This window comes from Hippoglossus hippoglossus, chromosome 3 (genome assembly GCF_009819705.1).
Source record: "Hippoglossus hippoglossus isolate fHipHip1 chromosome 3, fHipHip1.pri, whole genome shotgun sequence".
Lineage (NCBI taxonomy): Eukaryota > Metazoa > Chordata > Actinopteri > Pleuronectiformes > Pleuronectidae > Hippoglossus > Hippoglossus hippoglossus.
The window spans coordinates 13,763,544-13,780,618 of NC_047153.1; the positions used below are offsets into that span (position 1 = coordinate 13,763,544).

General features: G+C 42.1%; 1 protein-coding gene across 6 annotated transcripts in view; it reads right to left on the reverse strand.

The window, feature by feature from the left end:
• The window catches only part of mical2a (microtubule associated monooxygenase, calponin and LIM domain containing 2a), a 29,744-nt gene extending 13,107 nt beyond the window's left edge, over nucleotides 1–16,637 (reverse strand). The window contains exons 1-7 of one of the 6 annotated variants that reach the window (XM_034574321.1): nucleotides 16,166–16,486; nucleotides 8,306–8,675; nucleotides 3,900–4,107; nucleotides 3,256–3,372; nucleotides 1,697–1,798; nucleotides 320–475; nucleotides 136–236 (exon numbers count right to left, since the gene is read on the reverse strand). In XM_034574321.1, coding sequence (XP_034430212.1) covers nucleotides 136–236; nucleotides 320–475; nucleotides 1,697–1,798; nucleotides 3,256–3,372; nucleotides 3,900–4,107; nucleotides 8,306–8,566 — 945 coding nt within the window. In that variant the 5' untranslated portion in view covers nucleotides 8,567–8,675; nucleotides 16,166–16,486. Of the gene's footprint in view, nucleotides 1–135; nucleotides 237–319; nucleotides 476–1,696; nucleotides 1,801–3,255; nucleotides 3,373–3,899; nucleotides 4,108–8,305; nucleotides 8,676–13,700; nucleotides 13,722–16,165 lie in introns of those variants that run through there. The other 5 variants (XM_034574314.1, XM_034574329.1, XM_034574305.1 and 2 more) reach the window with 5 other exon arrangements.
• Nucleotides 16,638–17,075: the final 438 nt, after the last annotated feature.

The window sequence follows — 17,075 nt, forward strand, 5'->3', positions numbered from 1 at the left end:
CACACACGACACACAGAAGCCCTACTTGAACTTAAAATGTGTCAAATCGTACACATGATTAATACCAAAAATGTATACAATAATTCAGATTATTTCAAATCTGGACAATTGAATAATATATAATCTTGAGCTTACGTTAATGAGAACTCCCTTGTCCAGCAGACTCTGCTTCTTGGCGGTCATTACAAAGTAATGCGTGTTGTCCCTGTAGTACACAATGTTCTCCAGATCGATACCTGCAAGAAACCATGTGTTTTCAATACGGTTATAAAACAACGAGACATCCCGTTGGTCTCAAATGCTTCTGACTGTTTCCTACCTGTTTCTTCTTTGAGGTCAAGAAAGAACTTCTGGTTGAAGATGAAGGCCACGCCACTGATCTCCTCGACTTTGGCCTCTGCTGTGGTGTTCCTGTTGATGAAGTTAGCTGTGATGGCGATTGCCAGTTTACCCCTGAACTCCTTCCTTTTGAAACCTGGGACAAAGAAAGACATGTGAAGAGAGAGAATGACACAGACAAACAGTGAAAAAGAAGAGATGTCTCTTTTCCCAAGCAAACCAGTCCTGTTGACTTGTCAAAGGAAATCTGGGCTTAAACCAAAATTACAAGGAAGTTATTAGTTAGGAGGCTCGAAACTCGAGAATCTCTAAAGGTGAGACTTCATACAGCCAAGAAAACAAAAGAAGGACCAGTTATATGCTGACATCAAAGGTCAATACAATTTGCTTAATTAACCACCAGAACTGCAAGTGTAGCAGTAAAAGTTTGTAAAACTTTAATACCATTAAATCTGAAGTTTAATCCAAACAGATGAAATAGTGAAGTAGCTGAACAGCTCTTCTGATGTTCAGCTATTATAATTCAAAGATTCTCTAAATATTATTTTTATGTCCTAAACAAAACTAAAACCCTAAGATGACAACCAAGCAAACTCAAATTAAAGTTCAACCTTTTACTGGTGCTTTATCATTTCAAAGCACTAAAGAGATGCACTAAAAAGTCAGTTATGGAAGACATTTCCCCCTTCTTTTCATTTCATAGCTCTTTACCAAAGGCAGCAACAGTCAACAAGTGCAAATCTGATTGTATTTAACTTTGTGTTACTGCAGCTATGTCATGAAATTACGCCGACTGCGGGGGGAAAATCATTTCCCCTAGGCGTCTTCATAATTTGAGAATGAGCTCGACGTCTTGTCCAGCCCCAAAAATGCCCTTTTTAGGAATTAGCATCTGAAGTGAATTGGTTGTTAGATGACAGCATTTTTAGTGGAGAGACCGAAACAGTGAGACACAGAGATGGAAAGAGTCCAACACGCATGTATCAGCTGCTGCGCTGAGCCCCCAGCTCGGCTCTATTTATGTACACCAATTGGTTTCATGTGCAACCTTTCCCACTGGGACAGATCAATGGCCTCAAGCTTATAAATTTACACAAAGTGAGTTTCATTTATAGCTGCACAACAGAGATGACGCAGCACAAGTTGAGAATCCAGTAAAATGACTGAATGAAGGAATGGATGGATGGATGGTTACTATAGCTACTGTTATTTGAAAGCATGTCAAACATACTGACATCATGTTTTAACCCTGTGCGGTGTGAGGGTAACATTAGCATCAGCCTTGTTCCTTTATTCTTGGACAGTACATCCTTGAGGCCCCTCTACTGTTCATATCTTTTGTTGGCCGTCTTCTCACCTTCCAGAGTATTCCTGCGTCCGTCAGCCCCCACAACGACATCAAAGTCAAAGCTAGCCACAGGGTGATCAGCAGGTCGTATTGCAGCCCTCCATCCAATCACTGAGAGAGGGGAACAGAGAGAGAAAGAGAGAGTGAGAGGGGCGAAATCCCTCGCCCAACCACCCAACATGGAATTTGGGGAATGTGGAATGTCAGCAGATAAAGGGTTGGTGTTTTGCTCAAGGACACTTCAACAGTCTCAATCAAAACGTATCTCCATCCAGGACCACTCAGCCACCTGCCAGGCTCGTGCAGGGCTAAATTTGTCAGTACAGAGATAATAAACAGGAAGAATGAATAAGCACACTTCAGCACTGTTGCTGTTTTGGGTTGCTACGTTGCTGTTTTCCAGTAAGACTGCTCTTACTGTGACGCCAGTGCAACCGGGACAAATATGGCTATTCATGACATGTTAAAAAAAACCCACCAGAGAATATGTGTTTGTGATGCATGAAAACTAAATAGAGAAGATTAAGCAACTTTGTGGCTGCTTCATATCTGTAAAAACCTCTGCTACTGCGTGCAGGGCATCAATGTGTAATCGTTGTCCAAATAAAACTGTATAATTTATTGAACATGAAACAACATCAGCCGTTTTAAGTGTCTGCTGCAGCAGAGGTGTGAGACCAGCACAGTGACCGCCTGGCAGCGTGTTGTGTAATATCACCATGTGGAAAATGCATTCCCTGATGTCAAGGGCTCGGCTAAGTCCGTCACAGCAGAAAAGAGGTGTTAAGCCTACGTCTAAATTTAGGCGAAGCACTCGTTGTTATCAGTGTATTGATATAACATAAGGAGTGACGGCGCATGACAACTGCTTTCAAATCGTTCTCTTTCTTGAGGGTTTATAGCTCAACGCGGGTCTTGTGCGATCAGAGGGTCATCGACAGTACAATGTACAAGTTACAAAACATTTTCAAACTAAATGGGATCATTAGAAAGTCATGATATTTTTAAACAAGTTCTCAAATGTCATCAAAGTTGATTTACTTCACACCAGAAAAACGTCATGATTTTAAACAAGGGAAAGAATGTTCAATCACTGGTATTGTTATGATAAATGTAAATATCGACTGACAGGACATGGTTTATCTTGACATCATGTTTGGCAATACCGCCAATCCCCAGGCTCCCATACTGGTTATCTAACCTCCAGGTTGACCTCCTCATGAAAAACATGCTCAGTGCCAATATTTGTGTTGTGTTTATTAGTTGATGTCAAGGAAATTAAATACTGCAGAACGAGAAGTCTTTTGCTGCCTGACCGGCCTGGAGGCACAGCCAGAGCTGCAGGAGTAAGAAGGTAAATATAGATCCTCAGCCGCACACCATCTTTTTTAACAAACTGACAGACGCAGCCTGATGTTTATATCAAGCTTTACACATTATTACACTTCTCAGCTTTGTCCTACTAAACGTTACCAAACTCATAAAACAACTGTCAGTGTAGGTGAATATAAAAGTGCTGTTAATCTGTTGTTTGGACATGTAGCTGAAGTGAACATGTGGATGAAGACCTTCTTTTTCCTGGTCCTCTGGAGGCTCCAGCAGCTTGACGAACTCCACATTGGTGTGAAACTCCACTGCGACGAGGAGCGCAACTTTCAGGAGCATCAGCTGCAGCTGCTGAATGCCTGTTAGACACACACAGACACTGATGTTTAGATACATGTGTAAAACGGCTGCCAAACTTTGTGTTTAGTGTTATGTTGTCTTGACACTATTGAGAACAAACCCCGAGCTCGAATGCTTTCCCCTGTCTGTGCTCTTTCTCATGTTGTGTTCGACAGATTAAAAAGAATCAATGATCAGATCAAATGAAAATGAACTTGGTGAAAACATTTTGCCTAATAATTGAATATTTCATAATTATCCTCATGTACTCAATACTTTTTTATCTCCACCAAAGAGGTTCTGTTTTCACCGCTGTCTGTGTTTCTGTTGGTTAGTTGGTTTGTTTGTAAACAAGATTACACAAAAACAACTAGATGGATTTCCACAAAACTTGTTGGAAGAATGCAGCATGGGTCAGGGAAGAACCCATTAAATTCTGGTGTGGATCCAGATTAGGGGGCAAATCCAGGTAAAATAATGAAAATGTCAGGGGACTTGACGGAGGTACGTGTCTTTATGTTTTGTGTCTGTAAAGTCAGATACTTACTGATGTGGTCAATGGCCCCGGCACAGAATTTGCCATAGAACTTTTTGGCTCCAAGGCCGCGCAGGTCATGGATGGTGTAGGGCCAAAGGTGCAGCACATTGTTCCTGGAGAACGAGTCCCTCTTCTCAATCACCACCACTTTAGCGCCCATCAAAGCGAGCTCGATGGCTGTCCGCAGGCCGCAGGGACCTCCTCCGATGATAAGGCACTGCATAAAAAGGGATGACAAGTTGACCTCAGGGAAATGAGCAACACTGTGCTGATGAAATAGTAACAGAAGGCTGATTTTCTTGCAGAGGAATCTGAGATGATGGATGATTCGCATCCCACTGGTTTATTAACATACAGGGGGGAATTATAACAGGAGCATAGATCATGAGGGGGAAGCAGCACTTTACTGCACCACTGGAGCATTTAGAGCCCAAGTGTCTCACTGAAGGACACTTCAGCAGCAGAGACTCTGACAATCAAGATCTCTTCGGTTTTGAGATGACTTCTCCAGACCACCTCGCGTGAGTGAGGATTGTTAGTAAGTAAAACACAAGGAAGAGAGTTTACATGTCCGAACAACTTCCACCAACCTGAACTGTTATTACAACCATATCAAAGGTGTGATTCATGCAGTGGCCAAAATGCATCACACAAAAATGCATGAAGTCATTGAGGTTACACTGCCTGTCTGAGAATGTGGGGCTCAAACATGAAGTCATCCTGCTGAGTGATAGATCAAAGAAAAGCACGAATGCCGGTGTGCTGGCAAACTATTCTCTCTTTTTTTCATCTTAACAGATAGAGACGTTGTGATGTGTGTGTGGTCCAGGTATCCTATTCCTAAATTACCCTCTGGATCAGTAAAGTATCTATCTATGTATGTATGTATGTATGTATGTATGTATGTATGTATGTATGTATGTATGTATGTATGTATGTATCCTTGTATCCTTGTATCCATCCATCCATCTACAGTATTTACTCATGTTGACCTAAATCTTTACACGGTCACATTATGGGGACCTGTGTTCCTTATGGGGACAAAAATCAAGTCCCCACAACGTAAATCACTACATTTCATGGTTTTAAGGTTCGGGTTAGCTCAAAGCTAAGGGTTAGGTTAAGTTAAGTGTAAAGGTTAAGGGTTAGGCAAGTAGTAACTCTGGTCAAGGTTTGTCTCCAGGAACCTAATGGAAGTCAACGTAATGTCCTCTGAAGTCATGGAGACACGGCTGTGTGTGTGTATGTGTGCGTGCATGTGTGTTGATTCTTTTGAAATCTAATCCTGGACCAAACCACTTCTGAAGGTCGCCCCCGCTGTGCTCAACAAGCTGGACAGTCTCTTGTCTCGATAGCTTCAGCAAATTAGTGCTGAAAAACACTTTTTCTTCCACTTTTCCAGAAAAGGACTTTGACTTCTTCCCCTACCATTTATTCAACACATTGTCCAAATCCCTACAGTATGCAGACATGGGTTTTTGCCACATATTTGCACAGGAGGACTCACTTCCTGCCATCCTGCGTATCCACCAATGGTAAAAACACCAAAGGGTGAGGTGGTTTCCCTCATGTCGGTTCTGCGAGACACAGACTGGGTGCTGTTTACAGAGCGCCCAGTGTCAGCAAACCAAAATCCCACATCATACCCTAAACATAAAAAAGACGACTGTGCTCCAGTCATTCTATAGTCTCGCTCTCTGAGACTGTGGTTAAGCTCCCCAGTGGTTACACGGGGCATCAGTGTTGTCATTGTATGTTGCCTGAGGTTGTCTGGATGAAGGATTCTCAGGTGTGAGGCACACAAGGGTGGTGATGCCGGGACAAGCCTGCAGGCTGGCTGAGTTTTTTCTCTCAACAAAGGGTGAGTAAGATTATCACCCAAAGACAGAAATGGTAGGATGTTGAAAACTTTGTAATTGAAGTGAATTCAGTTTATACAGATGTATCTTCACTATGTGCACATGTTTATCTTAAACCTCATGTGACTCTTTTTATCCGTCTATCAGCCGTGAGCACGTTTGCGTTATTTGTTTAAGTACTTTTCCATTTACTGGTGTATTTTTCCAGATATGAGGCTTTTCCTGAGGTCCCGTTCCACATTTGCTGAATCAGGACACGCGCACTTCCTCTCAGCTTCCCACCTGTGACCTTGTTCTCAGCCAAGCTCCACCTCACCCTGCTCACGTCTGTCCCCTGCTTTATTAATGAACCTGTTCAACTCAGTAGAGCAGCTCTTACTGTCCCTGCATTTTGAATTAAATGTTAGAAAACATGAAGTGCAACTAATGATTTGTTTTTGATATCAAATGAGCTGTTGATTACTTTGTCTATAAACCATCAGGATATAGTAAATTGCCCAATCACCTGTATATATGTAGTGTTTTTCTAGTTATGATGGCCACTCGTTGTTTTACAGTACAAGCCACATTCACCCAGTCACACACACATTCATACATTGCATCTATGTGCAGGACTTTATCTTTCACACATCACTCACACACTGCTGGCACAGCCATCAGGGGCAATTTAGGGGTTCATTGTCTTGCCCAAGGACACTTCGGCAAGAAAAAATGGAGAAGCCGGGGATCAAACCACAGACCGTCTGGTTAGTGGACGACCCGATCTATCTCCCACCCATGTGATGTCCATGTGTTGCTTGTTTTGTTCAACCTAGAGTCAAATACTGTATATTTAGTTTTCTATCATATTTAACAGAAAACAGCATCAAATTTGAGATGCACCAAATAACATTATATAAATGGTAATAATCAATTCGGAAAATTGGATCGAATACAGGTGAAGTTGCCCTTCCTTGAAATGACATCTAAATCTTAAATTACATTACTGCACTTCTTTTATTGAATTGAAATGTGTGTTAAAATGTCAGAATTAAGACACAGAGCTCTAAAGACATGCTGCTGAGAATGATTCACAACATCATATCAAGGATTTAAATATAAATCCATTTGTAAATTTCAAGCTCAGTAAAAGTTTATGAGAAGAAATAACACCCTGTAGTTCCGTGTCAGTGTCGCTGCAGCCAGATGTTAAAAACCATAAAACGTGGATGACATCACATCCTTTAAAGACAGCTGCTACATTGGGAATATAAAGCCGAGTGACATCACATCTGTCACTGTTAAAGAGCCGAATCGCCATAAAAACATGAGTCGTCACCTCTTGGTTCTCCCAGGGATCGGAGAAATTAGTCATCAAGTAGAAACAGATCGTCTGTGCAGCGAGTGACTAAAACAGTCGTCTTCATACTGAGCTCATACTGTGCATGTGTGAGCAAGTAAAAGAAACAGACAGTCCCATACATCCACTTTAAGTTAATGTTTCAATAATAAACGCAATCCACTGTTTATGACTTTGGTGCACTGTGCCAGCTTTTATTTTACAAAGGCAAACCATGCAGACCGTCAGAATTATGATATTTGACCTAGAATACTTGGCTCGGACGTTTTGGAGTCTCACTTCATTTAGACTATTCACCTTATTTCTCATTTCTTATTTTGGAGTTGGCTTAAATCAGACGGAACCTATAAATGTGAGCTCCAGACTGAAGCATTTAAAACACACTTTAATAACAATCTGGGCCCGTCTCCAAGCTGCTAGGACGAGCCTATAAAGAGCCGAGCACACCCCCAGTACAACTGGGGCCAAATAATCAAAGTTGCTGAGTGATGCTGTCTGTTTCTCTGTGCAGTGTAACACTCGAGATGGGGGCGGCCGGCTGACGCATTGTGTTTAATTCATTTCATCAATTTTCTGTCCCGTCTGTTCGGAGCTGTTGCAGTGACAGATTGAGTGTTAATGTAGTTGACAGGCGGGACGAGGTTAAAGTGATGACCCTGATATAGTCGGAACAAAGGTGCTTTGTATTGTTCAGGAGGAACAAAGTTCAGATGACTTAAAAATGAAATAGGAACCACATGAGGTAAAGTTGCAACAGGCACTTCCTAAATTATGACATCAGCTTTTTCTGATGTATGAACAAAGCCTTACGATATTTTGTAACTTTTTTTTATACACGTATATATTAACAGGCTTTACAAGCTTTTAAGACTGTAAATGTGTTGGAAGTGAACACACAACTTTGTTCAACGTGATTAAAAAAATGTTTTTCATGTTTATTATTGTGATTTTACTGTGGTTACAACAAATACTTAGTAAAAGTGTTGCATGTCTAAGATGAAGTATGATGTCAACTCATAAAGTCAGAGATCTTTGAATGAAAGAACAAGCAGATGATGATGAAAATGTAAACGGAGTTGAATTACCCATTCATCATAATATATATAAAAACTGTCTTCACACCAAAAGTGAATCGTTTCCATGAGCTCTGGCCTGCGTATGACTGGATAACTCTTTGTGGTATAAAGTAGAGCTGCACAAAATAAGATTAAACTCACCTTGGTGCCCACACAGGCTTGGCCCTTCTGGTACTCTTTGTGTGACATCCTCTTGTCCAGCTTACTCCACAGTGCGTTGGCCTTCCAGGTGGTGACCTTTGCCCTCAGGCTGCTGTAGAAGGTGCTGTTGTCTGCAGGGTCGAGGTCCAGCCGTCTGCAGAGGACGTTGAAGGCTTGAAGGGTTCCTTTACAGGTCGAGGCCTGAACAAAGTTCTCAAACTGCTTCCCCACATTGTCCGTCTCCTCCTTCGTCTCTCCCATCTTGCCCGCTGCAATGGATGCTTCGGTGTGCTGAGGGCTCCTGCTTACTTCCGCGCTCGCTGCCAGATGTGGCTACACCCTCTGCTTGGCCCGTGCCGTCATGCCCAGTCTGAGGAGGCAAGACACGAGAAATGTGATGTCATCTCATAGCAAAGAATTTTTCCACATTCTATAATTAGAAAGATCAAATTGTATCTGCTTCATTACATCACTCCACCAAAATGGTGCTTCGCTTAGAATGTTAAAGTAATTTAAATAAAGCCGACAACGCAGCTGTATTTTATCTGCTCTTTGACTCCACTTTACATTACTGAATCCTCCAGAGGGCTTATAGCGCCACTCCTTACATAGATTCACTGACTGAAGATTAGCCGCACACACTGGTGAGATAAGATTTCAAGTACAAACAAGGCTGTGAGAATAAAATGTGCATTTCTGTCGCTGTAAGCACATTTACTGCTTGTGGTTCACAGAGGAGTCGATTGTGGTTCTTAATAGAACTTTAGAACGGCTTCGGGATTCAGTGATGGCTTTACAAGAGTTTGTTACAAGACTTTCAGTTTTTTATTAAGCTGTCGAATTCTTTGTTTGGAATTCAGTTGTCTATTTTTGCACAGTCATGTCCTCTAAGCAATATATTTTTTATTAGGAAGCCGAAGTGTAAACCATAACGACTCCAGGGACTCATATGGACTGGATTATATACAAAACTTTTCTTTGATTTAAAAGCACTTTAGGATGAGTCAAAGTCACACAAACAATTTTCTATCACACACCATTCATACACTGCCGGCACTTTGTGGGTTCAGGACACTTCGGCATGCAGACTGGAGGAGCCGAGGATCGAACCACTAACTTTCTGGTTAGTGGACAACCCGCTCTTCCTCCTGAGCCACAGCTGCCCACACACGCACCATAGGACAATACATTTGCTGCAGTCTGTCTATGGCAAACATGCATGTATACAGATAAATATAGCTAACAATATATATATATATATATATATATATAGTTACTGCTTTTGAGTCTTCACCAACTAACAATCCCATTTGTTGCAGTTCTATAAAGAGTAAGTAACATTTCTACCATATATACACCATCTTCATCATGGGTAAAAGTGGTTTCCCTTTTACTACAAACCAAAAAACCACTGTTTATTTCTCTTTCGCACCTTCAACACATGGAGCGTAACACTCAACACGAATGAGTGGACAGGAAAACTTTTTGTCTATAGTGGAATATTCACTCCAGCTGAGAACCAGACGATGTTTTCAGGTCTTTGAAACTGCTACGCTCGCCCCGACAAACACAGATTGATTGGATGTGATTGGGTTTGCATGTTAAATAGTCCAGCATACATGCATGCGTGTGAAAGACACTGAAATTAAAAGTCACGCTCATGTCAGAGTAGAGCTGAAGCAACAGAAAACAACATAGTTCTGTATTTCAACCATCAAGCATTTTGAAAATCATGCCAGAAAAAGCATAGCCAGAACTCGACATCAAAGCAAAACGTGGATATTTTCTGCATTAAGCGTGTGTGTGCTCATTTGGGTGGAGACCGTGGCTTCCGTGAGTTTTGGGAGAAGTCAGCCTTTGATATTTTAATGTCCCATGGAGCGGGATAGGCCGGGTGAGAGCAGAGGTCGGGCAGGACTCAAACAGTCCCCCCCACACTAATCCACTATTACTGTCACACCCCCGCAACAGGGCCTCAGGTGGCAACGTGACTCTGCTATGAAACTGTTTATACAGAGCTTTGGCCAGGGACGGATGAATGCAAAAGGTTACTCACTAGATTCAATGGACAATCAGTCGATGGGTCAGAACATGTTTGATTGTGATTTGAATGTGGTGAGGTTTTGAATGCTGTTCCCACAGCAGCAGGCTAAAATTAGCATATAAACTTACACAAAATCCTGTTTGGCTGCGCGGGTGCATCCTGTTTTGATGCTGTTGTTTTTCATTTCAGAGAGAGATTCAGACAGGGAAGAAAACACCAGGCAGTCCATGTTAATACAGTACACTCAGGTGACCCTCAGTCTGCTTCATACACCTTGTGAGCTCCAAAAAGCTCCTGTGGGAAGATACCAGGGACCCCTAAGGCCTTTCACAGCAAACATTCAGGCCCAGACTCGGTGAGCTGACATTCCTTTGCCACGTGGCTCGAGCGGCTCTGAACTGCTCCATCAGCATGAGCCCAACACTGAGTTGGCCCTCTGGCTCCATCAGCCACCTAGTCACAGGACCACCTCCATGATTTGGGGAGGAATGTGCTCTCTGCTAAACACACGTAAACGTCCACTTGTTAACTTCAGAGAAGTGGCTCTATTTTCAACAAGGATCACTGAGAATCATTTTATGTCGATATCATTTTATTCTAGGCTATGACCACTGTTAAACCCTCTAATCTCTAATGCCATTGGTGGAAAGTTCAAGTTAAGACATGTTGACATGCACAATTTTTCACATTTCCGTCCAAATGGCAAAAAATCATTGGAACCATCTGTTGTGTGACTCTGCGAGGACGGAGGAAAAGGTACCACGTACTGTCTCCCTCGCCAAGTCAATGCTCAGCACTTCGTCTCACACTGAGTCCCATGACTTCACCATCTCAGTCTGACAGAGTGGAAAGTCACTTGTGGGCAGACAGATTGTACCCACAGAGCGGCTGTAAAAATACAACTAATGACAGACAAAGCGGAAAGAATACACACTCGCACAGACGCGCACACACACACATCACATATCACAACCAAACCATATAATACTTGTGAGGATCAGAGCTTAACAGCGTGAAAGTCCCCTGTCCGTTCAGAAAATGATCTGATGGAGTGAAAACCAGCTGCAGCTGATGGAGAAGGCCAAAGCAGTGATTTGTTTCTTTATAAACAATCATTTATAAAGATATTTATGGTTTATGGGTTTTATCAACAATATAAGCACTTCTGTCTTCAGACACATTATGTTTAATTCGACTATTATTCATGCAGTCACTTTAATGTACGGAGACACATATGCCCAAAGAGAAAAGTGCCTGTACTTACAAGCAAGAGATGTAGCAAGATATCAGTTTCCAGTATGAGAGGGGGAATGTTAGGCATGTGAAAAATTTACCTGTAACACCTGGACTGAAGAAAAGAACAAGAACAGAGCCCACCCACCCACACCCACACACACACACACACACACATTTTTCTCTGATGTATCTCATTAATATTCTACAACATGAAAATGTACATTGTGTATGAGACGGACAGTGTCTATGCTTAATGCCACCTTGCCAACACAGGCAAGATTTATTAGTACAGTCCGTTCATTGTTGGTTTATCTAAAACAACTATAAATAATTATAGAATATTGTGATTAGGGATGGAACTAACAATTATCTTTAGTCATCAATTAATCTGCTGATTATTTTTAGTCTATAAAACGATGAAGAACTTCCTGATGTCTTAGAATTGGACCAACAGTCCAAAACCCACATACAGTATGCCTATGTTTTAGATTTACATGTACAGTTTACAGTCCCATTTCAATCATTCAGCTCAACTCTGACACTGACAAAACTGTAAAGACACTGAACTGAAGTCAAACCTGTGACGTAACACTCTTCATTTGTTTCTGCAGAGCACATAGCTGCAGGCTATCAGAACACAATGGGAAGCTGACAACACAAGGAAAACATTGGGAGTGCTGGGAAATGCACATACTGCAGCGTAGCCAGCCAGCGACAGTAATTACAGACTGGACCCAAGAAAACCAGGAAGGAACCCTCTGTGGGCCTGATAAGGAGGCAGCATGTCTCAGAAAACAGTGCATTCATGTGGACTTCAGCCTACGGGCTCTGCCCTCCTCCAGGCCCCACAACGGTATTATCTCAACTCTCTGACATCTGGCTGTGTGTTTGGGCCGCGGTGCCAAGATAAAAGAAGATCTGCCAGGAGCCAGGCAGAAAAAAAATGTAGACGTCCGTCAACTTCAGAGGGGAAAACAGTAAATTTACACAAACAGGAGCGGCTGCCTGCAGGAGCACCTGGCCCATGAGGTGTGTTCACCGCACCACATGACTCCTTTTGAAAAGGTATTTAGACACTCGGACACAGCACCGAACAATGTCTGAACAGCTACTGACACAAACTATTCACTGGAACAATTATTCTGAGCCTATTCCTTTGTGTGACAATAAATTAGGTAACTGAATTTGTTATCTTTGTCATAAGTAAACAAACACAACAAACACAAAGCCATCAGATAATCACAAAATAGTAAACATTTAACATATTAAATCAATTTATAAGTAAAAATCTATATGTAAACTAGGCACTCAGAGAACACATACCTCCGCCAAGGTCTAGCAGTCCGTTTCAATTCAATCAGGCCACACAGAATTGTACACACTCATAGATATCATTCCACTGAATAGACCTGAATTATTTCCAAAACATGTTTTGTGAGCCCATCGAGACCTTGTTGCGTTTAAATGTGTTTTGTGAGGTCACAGCAACCTTCACCTTTAGCCACCAAAATGTAATCACCTCATCCATGAGTCCAACTGAACGTTTGAACCATATCTGAAGAAATTCCCTCAAGGTGCTGCTGAGATATCGCGTTCACAAGAATGGGACGGACGGACAACCTGATAACATAAAGCATCCAGCTACTGTAACAAAGCCAAACTAAGGGTCAAAGATCAGAGGGCATCTTCAGTTTGTCCACATCACAGAGGGGCATGGTGAAGGTTTAGAGGACAGTGTTACTGTGTGGCAGGAATAGCAGATTCTGTAACAATCAGTAAAGCCAGACTCAGAATAGACAAGGGTCATATTGCAGAAGAAAAACAGCACATGACCTGAGAAGATTTCAACACAGCTACAACCTGTAAACAAACCATGTAAACACAACTGCCTCGGACGAACACAGAAAAAACGTGCGAAGTTCAACTCAATAACAGACAGACGTTCTAGGCATCACCTGCTTTAAATTACAACAAACTGCTTGGTAGCAACAAAGACTAACACTTCCCACAAAACTAAATATAAAAAATGACTTGATTTGCTGCAATACCAGGAGGGTTTTGAAATTTAAACTGAATCAGGGAGATGCACTGAGAAAGAGAGATGACTAATTTTACATTTCAAAAGTGCGTGAGTCCCATCAGACGCCTCCCATCCCAACTCTTCCTGTCGAGTGCGTCTGGTTTCCTGTCCAGATCAAAGCTGCCCCTGTAAAAATCCTCCTCTGTGATTTTAAAGCTCAACTAAGTTTTAAACCCATATCAGTGTGGCCTCCGCCTCTGCCAGAGGGAACCTGTTAGTGATATCCTGGGGTTCATTCCCTAAAGCCTCCCAGGGCCTCTTTCAGTGGCCCTATCTTTAGCTGCCGTGTGTTTACATGTGATATGGTCCAATACTCTGATGGAGCAGGAGCTTTAAAGAAAGCAGAAATGTTTTTGCAGTTCCTAAAAATATCACATCCTATTTTTAACAGAGCCAAGTTGGCAGAGAATGATTCTCACTAATAACACTGGTAGCTAAATTGTGTTTTTTTTTTTTTTATACAGCAGTAAACTTTTTGTTGGAACGACATGCCCCACCTATCTCTGAAAGTTCCTATCTCTTTTGTGTAGCAGCTGTGCCTGGCTACATGCGTTCGTTTTTTTTATGCTGTGGAACCAGGAAGGAAACCTACTGTAAAGAGGAAGGAGAAAGTTCACAACAGCCCCCCCTTGGAAATTATGAGCACAGGTTTTGACTGAACAGTGTATCGAGTGTTGTGAAACACATTTACATCGTTTTTATCCACTGCACCGAGACCTCACGTATCTTTATTGGCCTGATTTCTTAGCTGATCAGTGGATTCATTAATTGATTTTTCCATTTGATCTATGAATCTTTTTATCAGCTTTATTTCTGTAACACACAAGTTCCATATTGTTTCACATTATTTTTGTATTAATGGAACAGTGATGTCCCACATACCTGTTGGATTTGATCATATCTGATGCACTGACAGCCGGATGTTTGTGTTCTCTCAGCTCAACAGTCGCTTCACTCGTTGAAAGGAGGCAACAATGAATCAGAGTTAAACCTGTAATTATTGAGCATGTTCAGAACATAAGCCCTGCAGCTATTTGGCAAAAAACACCAGAGTCTGTCTGAGGAAATGTCTGATGAAAATGACGACTTGTTTTATTAAGCAATGCACTGTCTACCGTGTAGTTCCACACACTTTATATCACGGCACACGAATGACTCAAAAAAAGGCTTATTGGGCAGGAAACGCCAGCAAAAGGGAGAAAAGTGTTGGTTCACGCTCAATGTTTACGTACAGAGATTTTGTTAAGCTCTACTGTTTAGATGTTAGCACGTCCTGCCGGTTTGGTAGAGAAGGTAATGCTGCATGTTCCACAGTCGTAAAATACACAGGAAATGATTACTCACACAGAAATGGGAAAGAGAACGGTTATTGTTTGTATGACTCTTTCGTCCCTCCTTTAAAATGTTGCAGAATGTCCGTGCATCATCTCCCAAGACTCATACCAGACTGAGTGTTCATGTTGAAACAAGGAAGAGGGAGAAACTGATAAGCTCCACTGTAAAGCCTCACATGTCAGATCATAAAATATTTTCTTTACGACTCCTGTTTTTGCACAAAATTTTTTGAGCCTGACGCTTTTCTGCTTGGCGAGGAATCCAGTGTTTATCCAAGGTTCTGTTGTGGGTTTTATCAGTAGCGGCACCATTCATTAACCTGTCGTCACACCACAAAACATTAACAGGCGGTTTCTGTCAGTCACAGAGCTTCAGACATTACAGCCTTTCAGCACCACACCTTTCTTTATCATGCAGTGTGTGTCTATACAACCCAAAACACAGGTCAGGGTATTTGCCGTCAAGATGCTGCCGAGCAGGTGGAGTCAGTCTGGGGGGAAAATACACAAAAAGACTAAAAGACCCCACGTAGAATAATGGTGAGATTTGAAGCAAAAAAAAAAAACTAGGTGAGGGATGACTGTAACATGGGTTTACCTGTTTCTGCTCTTCTACACCTTTGAATGAAAAGCTGTCGTTCAAGTTGTATTTGCTTTAAGGTATGCGTTGACAAGCAGCCACACAGGTTTATGATCTATGCTTTTCAGAAGTGATTTATGGCGCAAACATCAGCTCCTCAAAAATGCAGGTTGTGCAAGTGGAGATAACTCTTTGTGTGTTCAGGGAGGACAGATGAGCCAAGATGTCTGACCCCACTCTGCCTCCAATCAAGGCTCTTGCTTCTTTCACAGTAAGCTAATGAGCACGTGTTGATAAAACTAGAAATAAAGTCAAATCAAATCAGCTTTTCTTCACTGGCAACTTCCAAACAGCCGCAGTGAGACTTCACGTTGAATTCTCTCAGTAACTTCTGCTGCTTCGTTAGTGCGTGTTTTCATTCACTGAGCCTTAACTTTCAATAAAGTCAAATCTGAACCGCAGTCTGTTCATTTTACAAACAGGTCCAAACCCCTGTCAGGTGCCTCAGCCGCACACAAGCCGCTGGATCAGGAAACACATAGAGAAGCGTGAGAACAAAACAAGGTGTGAAACAAACATCTCTTACCTCATGTCTCCTGCCGAGTCCAGTATCTCCTTCCTTTCGGTGTGTCTTCCGTCACTCCTGGTCCTGAGTAGCCGTGTGGAGTGTGTCGGTCCTCGGTCAGTGTGACAGGCAGCAGCCGCTCCTCTGTGCAGCTGGAGGAGGAGGAGGAGGAGGGCGGTGCTCCGGAGCCGGACACATCCCCCGAGCTGCTGCTGCTGTGACTCAGGAGGGTCCAGACCAGAGGAGACAAAGTTCACCTCTTCACTACAGAGCACATGTCGAGTTATGTTACTTCAGAATACACCAATGTCTGAGAGCAGGTATCAACAAGGGAGACCTGTGTTCCTCATTCTGCATTAGACCACCAGGCTGGTGTCGAGTTAGAAAACACAGGTTTACAACGTGTCAGCAGAAGCTGCAGTCGACAAAAGCACATGGACAAAACCTCTGGACAGACAAACGTGTGCGGTCAGGATGGGTTTACTACAAAGAGTGAATGGTGCCACCTTGTGTCCAGACTAAGTAACTACAGATACAGATCATCTGGTTTAAAGGATTAGTTCACCTAATGTGATACATGGCCATGCGTATACGTCTGTGGCCCTTTTCGTACTCCACTAAGAAGGCCCTATTGAGCCCCACATATGTGTCCAGACAAAAATAAATCATAATCCATAGAAATTATCAGTTGCTTAATCAATCAATTGATTGGAAAACAATTAACTGACTTGATTTTTAAGCAAACAAATCCCTGGTACCAGAGGTCATTTACCACATGTGAATATTTGCTAGTTTTTTTGCTTTTCTATGACAGTAAACTCAACAACTTAGTAGTTTTGACTATTGGTCAGATACTTCAGGGAACATTGATGGGAATTTTTCACTATTTTCTGATATGTAATGTAATAAGTAAACAAAACTGTAGCCTCAC